This window comes from Trichechus manatus, unplaced genomic scaffold (assembly GCF_000243295.1).
Source record: "Trichechus manatus latirostris isolate Lorelei unplaced genomic scaffold, TriManLat1.0 scaffold00004, whole genome shotgun sequence".
NCBI lineage: Eukaryota > Metazoa > Chordata > Mammalia > Sirenia > Trichechidae > Trichechus > Trichechus manatus.
Window position 1 is genome coordinate 26,728,418 of NW_004443940.1, and position 10,040 is coordinate 26,738,457.

The window sequence follows — 10,040 nt, forward strand, 5'->3', positions numbered from 1 at the left end:
TTTTATAAAAGGGCTCCCACTCCAGAGTCAAATAATCGTTTCCTGTAATGAGTTTAAAATTATGTTCAACTCACTTTTAGTGAGTGAATTTAAATTTTTTTCAGAAACCTATCTACTAATAAAACGAGTAAACCCTGAACCAATTATTTGTCTTAAAATCGAAGGACCTGCACCAGCTGAACTGTGACTACCTAGATTGCAAACGTCTTCCTCATGAATCCAACCCACTCCTCCTCTCACCACCAGCTTGGCTGGCCTGGACAGGATCAAGCAGCCGTGGGCAATGGGCAGCCCCAGCAGGCTGGTGCATCCAAGGGTCAGCCCACTCTACTGGCTTATCCCTTCTCTTCTCCCAGCTAACTGTGCACACAGGTTTTCTCCCTGGTCTAAATCTAGGCTGTTCACAACTCAGTCACTCTACTCTGTAGCATTGTTTCTTGCACAGATACAAACATCCTCTTTAAAAACGCTTCCCTTTCCTTTATGCTTTTGCTCAGTTGTTTCTGAAAACTTTTTTCTTCTATTTCTTCCTTCTGCTTCCGAAACCTGAACTGAAACCCTAAATCATGTCCAAAAAATATACCAGTCCTACTGATTACACAGCTTTGAAGGAAATGGGAAGCCATCCATTTGGAGGTAAAAAAAAGACAGATGAGGCAGTGCCATCAAGCACAGAGCCGCCTTTGTAGCACTCAAGGAATGATCCTCTGAGAAACTCCTAAGTCTCTACTTTCCTCCTATTAAAACTACTTTTTATTGTTAAGAAATATTTGTTAGTACTGTTTTGTACTTTTTTCATTATATTTGTACATCATATTAGCTATACTGTAAAATAAATGGGTTTTTATTGACTTTCCCGAGAATCTAAAGACATGTGTATCAATGTATCCATAAGAAAATGGGAGCTCCAACCAACCTGCTAATGAACCTTTAGAACATTACACATTTAAAAAGTGTGAGAACTCCTTGAATCAGTAACTTTTCCTTCACTTTCTACTTTCCTATCATACATTTCTGGACAGAAAGGATCAACTGCACCTTTCTTCCCATCCTCATCTACCCATGAAAACTCCCCTACGTCCACATAAAAACTGTATGGACTAAATATAGGTCAACTGGAAAGTGTATTCACTATAGCACTGCATATTGTCTTTAGCTTTTAACTGTCAATTGCATCAGGACTACCTTTCATTAGTTGCTCTAATAAGCTTGATATAAGCTTAACATGTAAACAGTCACCAAATACTAAAACAAAGATTTAACATCATTACAGAAGAAAGGTTAATAAATAACGAACATTAGAAAAGTCTCCTCGCAAACCTGCACACCTGCTCTAGACCTGTTTTCTTGTCAAAAAGCTTAGCCGATAACTGTCACGCCTCACACAATCACAAATGGTCAACGACACGGGAAGCACACAGTTTGGTTTAAGTGTCTTTTTACCATGTCACAGAGGAAGAAAATTATATCTGCAAAAGATAATGGTAAAATCAACGATTCATTTCCAGGTATTTAGAGCTGTGACAGCCTTCAGGGGACCAATTCCCCTGCAGCACTGGGAAGTGGCAATAGAGTCATGACCCTCTCACATATAGGGTAGGATGCCCTGCTCCCCAGCCCCCATCACCACCACCAAGACATGGTAGAACAAAGGAGACAGCAAACACAGAAAGCAGTCTCAAGTTTCACAGTTTTACTTTATATGCAATGCCTGACTTAACTACAAGGCCAGTTTTGTGAGCTGAACAGTGAATATTTGGTCACTGTTTCAAAGTCACAGTGTCTAGGATGATATTGATTTGCATTATCTAGGAAATGAGACTGGTGTGACTAAAGTTATAATTAATAAAATTTACCATACATGGATGCTGAAGTGACTGGCATATATTTAGGAAAACATTTATCCTATGTTCTTCCACATATATAATTACTTTAAAATTCCATAAGAAGCACTTTTTAAAAAAATACAGGGGTTATTATCTGAATTATAATGCTCAAGTTAAACCAAAGTATCTGTAATTCATACATGTAAATTATTCTGATGAACAATGAAACAAATGCTAAACCCCACGTTGTTTGGGGAGTCAAAATACTTAACACAACAAAGCAACCTGAATTACTGGGTTTCTTTTATATGTAACAAAAATTCTATTACCTAAAAAAGAAAGAGTGTTTATTATTCAGATACAATTTGATACTTTGGTCAAGAGATATGGTAATATTTTATCTACTGAGAAACCGATTAGTTTCTTGAACATTACCTCTTAAAATATATAAACAAACTGAAAATAAAGTTAGGCCCCTTATCCAGTGTGTAATTTCTTCGTTATGATGGAATGCAACAAAATCTCTTGCCCTTGGGTTACTCAGTTTCAGCCAAAACAAATGCAAATGGCTTGTCAGATGACAGCTGTTTGATAAGGCTCCTCTACAAGACCTGCATGCTTTACTTTTTTCCGTGAAACTTGGGATGAAAGGCAGAAGGCAGGAAGAGAATTAATGTAGCATACAGTCTAAAGGCAATGCTACAACCGTGATTAAGTAGAAAAGTTAAAAGGCACAGATTTTCCACAGCTTCGCTGCGTGCAACCCATCCGTGTAACAAGTTGACAGGCCTAGCGCGTCAGCTCCATCATCCTCTCCGACAGCTAAAACGCAGCATTGCATCCCTTTTCAGAGAAAATTTGCGTCTGCACCATGAAGCGCTGTACATTATTTCTTAGCACTGCAGGGGGCTCAAGTCCATATGGAACCTTCACAAATATTACCACAGATCAAACCAGCAGCGTTTGGAGGCAGATTTGACATACCTATTTAAATGAACAGCGGGGGTCCTTGGGCAGCCTCAGGCTGTGCAGGAGAAAACCTCAGTGCAAAGCCTGAGCTGCAGCTCCATTACTCAGCAAAGACACACTCCACATTCATCATTCATTTCATTTCTGCCAGGGCAAGAAGCTCATTTGCCCAAGGTCAAGAAAAAGCGAAAAAAAGGTTTTCTTTTTTTTTCCCCAAGAAATAAATGTACCTGACAAGTGGGGATTTTGTCCTTTGGGTTTGTGGAGCATGAATAAACACCAGATAATTCTAAAAAGCAGAGTAAATGTTTGCACGGAATTTAAACAACTGAAATCTGACTGCGGATAGGGGAAGCCCCATAAATATTTCTGTAACTTTATAACATTATATAAAGAATGAAATCAAACTTGACATTGTGGTCTAAAAATAAAATGGTTTCTGTCATTTTTAACTGGATATTAGCAGCCTTCCCCCCACCCCCCCATAATAATTTTGGGGGACACTCCCAAATGTGCATGTTATCAAACACTAACAGCTCTGAAAAGTAAACAAAAGCTGTTCACAATATATTCAAAGGCAGCTGGAGGTCAAAGTGTAATAAAATCATTTCTTAGGCTGTTTTTTGGGGACTAAATTCTAGACTCATACATTGCATTAACCGATGAAAAGCAAAAATTGTGTAAAAATAACAAAAACAAAGTACAGATAAACTACGTGACTCTGTCCCAAGGTAAATGCCTTATAGCACCTGACAGCAGTACATACTGTCTCTATCCTGCCTCATTTCTTACCTTGAAAGCACACACATGCACTACTATTGAGTTGAACACCTATCTCCTAACCTGATTTCAATTTGTAAGTAAAAGCATTTTAAGGACAAACCATCGTGATATAAACTCTAGTTTATCTTTCCCAAAATTAAATACAATACGAAGCCTTTCAACACACTGACTTACCTCTAGAAGCCTTATTTTTCTCCATGATGAAAATACTGAGTAAATGCTGATGTTTTTGAGAAAAATCTCTGGTCTAATTAGTTACTTAGCTTACAGTGAATATTATTTATCATAAATGTAATATACTTACATGCATTAATGAATAATATGATTGTTTGCCAGTATAAAAAAGAAAATGAAATGGACGGCCATCTTCTCCCCACTGGATTGCTAATAAAAAGCCAAATGAAAACAAGTAAATAAAAATAAAATACGCATATAGAGAGACTAAATAGCTATATTTCACTACCATTACAAGCCACATTTATGATTCTAATTAACTTTTAAGATAACAAAAAAGGAATATCATTAATATTTATAATTTTTAATATTTAGTTTAGCATGTAAACATTTAGGATATTTAATATTTTATACCCATGAACATAATCTTTATATTTAATAAAATATTCCCAAATATTTCACCATGAAAATTCCTGCAATTTGTTTTAAATAAAGGCATATGAAATAGCCAAAATCATCTTTTTTAACAAAAAAAATTTTAGGTTCAGCTGTAAATACAATACATTCAAATAGTAGTAACAGGCATAATATAACAAAGGAAAACAAATTAAAAACTGTTTATTTTTTTAATGCCACTTTGTCTCCACCGTGTAGTGACACACCTCCCAGAGGCTTCAGGTCAACCTACCTAAAACAGAAGGGGCCCCCCAAACGGTGTAATTACTTTGGAAATGCAGATGTTCATTCACATCTCATGGTTACCAAATGGTCTGAGAAATGGAGTTACCATAGGAAATAAAGCAAACATCCACTGCATGTCCTTTACTCATATTAGGCTGTTTTGCTGTTAACTATTTTTAGGAACTCTTGTATAATAAGGATAATATTCCTTTGTCCATTAAATAAGTTGGAAATTATTTTCTCCCAGTCTGTCACTAGTCTTTTAATTTTGTTTATGGTGTCTTTTATCATCAGGAACTTTAAAATATTTATATAAAAAAAATTTATAGAGTCAAATCTGTCACTGTTCTTCTATGGCAGTGTTTCAAAACTTTTTTTTAATTATTCTCCCCACTAAACCTTTTTAGGCATTTTTTCCCTAAATGCCCCTGCCCCTGTGCTCCCGCCCAGTGAAATTTTAAGACCACAGATATACTGGACATCTGCTGCTGTACTGTGGTCCTGTAAGGGCAACCAACCTCTGTAATATCTAGGATTTTGTTACCCTCCACGAACCAATCTTCACTCCCTCGGAGACAATACCACCCCACTGAGAATGCATGCTCTAAGACTCTTGGGCTTTTCAAAAACTATTTGCCTTTGCAATTTTTATATGTTTTCATGTTCAGATATTTTATCTGGAATTTATTTTTGTGAGGCAGAGATGTAAAAATTATTTTGTCCAGCAAAGAGAGTCATTACCCTATTACAGTTTTTTTGAATAGTACACCCTTTTCCCATTAAAATGCCACCTGTATCATATGTAGAATGTCCTTCTTCTCTGAGGATAATCTATATCAAACATAGGTCACTTAAAGTGAACACACTTAAAATAGATACCAAAAGTTCGTAACAAACAGTGAAAAAAAGATTTGATTGGGAGTTTAGCTTTAAAAATAAAACCAGATCCTTAATTTGCCAGTGACTTTGTCGATGACTTAAGTAGTTCTCCAACATCATTTTCACAGATTTCAGGAAGTCCTGCATATTTTCCAATATTTGTAACATCAGTATGCAATCAATGTTAATGTACTGTTAGGTGGTCAGCAAATATCAAGGATGGAGATAAGGGTCTTACATAAAGCTTGGAAGGACGTTTGAGTTGGGTCTCATTTCAATCAGTTTGTTAGTTAATACTTTAATGTTGTGTCTACTTATGCTTACCTCTGAAACTTCATAACTGTGAGTACTGGGATAGGAACCTCCTGAGCTAAATTTAAATACACACACATACACACACACACACAATTTCACTGAATCTAAAATGTCAGATTTAAGATGTCTGCGGTGCGATTACTTTTGTGTGTGGCCTCTCTGGCCATGGGCTTGTAATTCCCAGCCTGGTGACTGTGTGATAGGGGAATTGTGGCCTATCAAGGGGATTGGTCAGTTTTGTCTTAAGGAGAGCTGATTCCAGAGCCGAGAGGAGGAGCCCACCACCAACGAGAAAGGAGAGACTCAGCAGCAGGAGATGATGCAGTGGGCTTCCTGGCCCATGGAGAGAGAAAGGTGAGTACCTCTGAGCAGAGACTGAGGGCCACGGAGAGACGTGCCTGCAAGCACGGCTGGGGAGAAGCTATCCTGATGGAAGGACTACATCCTGAGTGTTCCTGAGCCTGAATTGTAACTGTTACTCTCCTAATAAACCCCGTAATTGTGAATATGACCTGTGAGTTCTGTGTGGACACTGCAATGAATTATCAAACCTAGCAGAGGGTGCTGTGGGAGGGACGGTTGGTGTCAGAATTAGTAAAGATGGCAGAGAGAGGAGGCGTGTCTGACCTCCGCCTCATGGGAATGAGCCTTCGGCTGTTGGCTTGATTCTCCTTTTCCCTTGTGAAGTAAGCGGAGGTCAGACACTGCCCTCAAGCTGTTTTTACAATGTCGTATCATATACTATAATTTATATACCACAAAGAAAAAAAGCTGTCAAACTATGGTACTCATCATAGTTTACATTAATTGTAAGATGCATCCTATTGTCAAAGATGCTAAGATTTGAAAAGATGTCTTAGAATTAAAAAAATATGGCATAAATAAACATATGTTGATGCTGAATGCTCTATTCTGTTCCACTGGTCTATTTGTCTGCCTATTTTGTACCATTCCAGTATTTTAATTACCAGAACTTTTAGCTGTATTATGATAACTGGCAGGGTAAATTCCGTTATTATATATATTTTAAACTTCCTTGCTGCTTCTGACACATTTACTCTTTCAAATAAACTTGACAGCAAAAAAAAACCAAACCCACTGCCATCAAGTCAATTCCGATTCATAGCAACCCTATAGAGTGGAACTGCCCCCTAGAGCTTCCAAGGAGCACCTAGTGGATTTAAAATGCCGACCTTTTGGTTAGCAGCCGTAGCACTTAACCACTATGCCACTAGGGTTTCCAAACTTGACACACTTCCCTCCAAAACCTCATCAGGACTTTGAAATTTTATTAAATTTACTAATAATTTTGAGAGTAGTAACTTTGCAGTAGTGAGCCTTCCATTACAGAAGCATGGACTCTTCCCAACTACTCATATTTTTATTTATAACCTTTAACTATGTTTTATATTTTTCTATGTAAATCTGTTACATATTTGTTCCAGGTTTTAGTTGGAGGCATTTTTAGCTTTTGCTGCTGTTGATAGTGAGCTTTCCCTCCTCCCCTCACTCAGTTATCTGTTTCTTTTCTTTTTTTAAATAAAATTAACTTTGATTATACAAGTAATATATTCTTCTTATAAAGATTAAATATTAGAATCCCATCATCAGAAGCAACCATTGTTATCAGTTCGCAGTTTATTTTTCTGGATTCTTTTCTGTGCATTTACATATAAATACCTAAGACACAAATGGTATTAAACTGCATTTACATGACATACTATATTTTTACTCTCTTCTTCCACCCAACAATGTGTCTTATCTGTGCTAATACACCTAGCTCTATCTCATTCTTTTTATCATCTGCATATTATTCCATAGTATGACTGACAGTTTATTTAGCTACCCTATTGATGGACATTTAGATTGCTTCTGATTTTTTGCTGACAATATTTATAATTGCAAATCTGATGGGTTGATAACAGTCTCTCATTACTGTTTTACTGTTGTTAGGTGCCGTTTAGTCTGTTCCAACTCATAGAGACCCCATGTACAAAAACCGTTGCCATGTTTAAGCCCACTGTTGCAGCCACTGTGTCAATCCATCTCGTTGAGGATCTTCCTCTTCTTCACTGACCCTCTACTTTACGAAGCATGATGTCCTTCTCCAGGGACTGATCCCTCTGATAACATGTCCAAAGTGCATGAGATGAAGTCTCGCCATCCTCACTTCCAAGGAGTCCTCTGGCTTTATTTCTTCCAAGACAGACTTGTTTGTTCTTCTGGCAGTCCATGGTATATTCACTATTCTTCACCAACACCATAATTCAAATGCATCAGTTCTTCTCGGGTCTTCCTTACTAATTGTCAAGCCTTCGCATGCCTATGAGACAACTGAAAATACCATGGCTTGGGTCAGGTGCACCTTAGTCCACAAAGTAATATTTTTGCTTTTGAACAATTCAAAGAGGTCTTTTGCAGCAGATTTGCACAATGCAATACATTGTTTGACTTCCTGACTGCTGCTTCTATGGGAGTTGACTGTGGACCCAAGTAAAGTAAAATCCTTGACAACTTCAATATTTTCTCCGTTTATCATGAAGTTGCTTATTGGTCCTGTCGTGAGGATTTTTGTTTTCTTTATATTGAGGTGTAATCCATAACTGAAAGCTGTAGTCTTCGATCTTCATCAGTGTTTCAAGTCCTCTTTGCTTTCAACGAGCAAAGCTGTGTCATCTGCGTAATTGAGTCTTCCACCAATCCTGATGCCATGTTCTTCTTCATACAGTCCAGCATATTTTCATGTGTTTTTTGGCTACATTTATTTTCTTCTTTATGAACTGCCTATTTTCCTCTGCCCATTTTTCTATTATACCAGCTGTCATTGAGTTGATTCCGACTTCTGGTGACCCTGTGTGTGTCACAACAGAACTATGCTCCACAGGGTTTCAGTGGCCTCTAGGTGGACACAAACCTCTGGCTTTTCGGTTAGCAGCCAAGCACATTAACGGTTTGCACTACCCAGGGGCTCCCCTTCTGTCCAGTTGAAGTGTTAAATTTTGAAATGGACAATTTATCGATCTTTGTCCTTTCCTTTTGGTGTGACCTAAGGTCACAACATTTGTTATACAGTAAAACCTGTGAAAGCTGGAATCTGTGTAAGAGTACAAACCTGTCAGAGAAGGAGAATGAAAATATTTCCACCAAAACAAGCTATAGAAAAGGGGGAAGACTGCCCCCGTCAAAGGTGGAAAACTAGAGAGACCCAGAAAACAAGGCAGTCCTGTCCAGTTCTGGCTCCCACAGGTTTCACTGTGTAAGAAACAATGACAGTTCTATATTTGTCCTTTACCATACCATTTATTTACACAGTTACCTTATTTAATTCTGGTCTAGTGTGTGAATTTCTTAATTCCAAAAACACTTAATGATTTTTTTAAAAAGTCTTGACCCAATTCTGTCATCTTCTGGATACAATTTTTTAAAAAATTCTATTAAATGGATTAAGAGGAAATACGCATATACATGTATATATGTGTGTGTGTGCGCATGTATGTATATGTATGTATATATATATATTTGTACAGTTGGAAATAATGCTTTTTTTTTTTTTTTTGCCCTGACTTAGAAATCAGTGTTTTTAAAACAGTTCTTGCTTACCAAAATACATAAAGGCAGTGAATGATCACAATTCGTTTATTATCAATAAGACCATTATGTTACTCAGACCATCCATTCCACTCCATTCCACACTGGTTTTATTGTGTGGATTTGGCCGCCATGATGTCATCAACTGCAATGCTGTTCACATGATCTCTACAAGATCAACATTTCACTCTTCAGCTATACTGTGGCATGTTTCTATAAAAGGGTATCATTAAAAAAATTCTTCCAGAATAATTCATAGTTTGAATGTTCCAGTATTCAGATAGCCAAATAATGAAATCTACTGAAATTCTAACATAGTTTTTAGTTTATGGTTTTGTATTTTCTAAGTAGACACGCATAACATCTATGAAGAGTCATTTCCTTACTGCGAATTTCTTTGCCTTTTTTTATCACACTGGTTAAGACTTCTAAAAACAATACTGAATAACAGAAACAAGTGCAGGCACACCTATCTTGTTCCTGAACTTAATATGGAGACAACCAATGACACATTTTTTAAATTTTATGTGTTTCCGTTTCTTATGAGTCTTTATCAATCTAAGAAAATTTCTATTTCCAGTTTATTCAGTTTTTTTAATCAAAAAAATGAATGCTGAATTTTATTAAGTAATTTTGCATCTGTGGCAATTATTATTTTTTCCTTAACTCAATTAACATAGAGAATTACATTAATAAATTTCCTGATACTAAATCATCCTTACATTCCTGGGTATATAGAGGTCCTTTGGAATATTACAATATAATGTTTTAATTGGTTTGTTAGCATTTTATTTAGTGAGAATAGACTACAGGTAGTCCCCTACT

The 10,040-nt window shown here is 36.8% G+C and overlaps 1 protein-coding gene across 1 annotated transcript in view; it reads right to left on the minus strand.

Annotated features, from left to right (window-relative positions):
* The window catches only part of MRPS9 (mitochondrial ribosomal protein S9), a 62,034-nt gene that overhangs the window by 17,483 nt on the left and 34,511 nt on the right, over nt 1-10,040 (minus strand). The window contains exon 5 of the mRNA XM_012555745.2: nt 3,883-3,962. Coding sequence (XP_012411199.1) covers nt 3,883-3,962 — 80 coding nt within the window. The remainder of the gene's footprint in view (nt 1-3,882; nt 3,963-10,040) is intronic.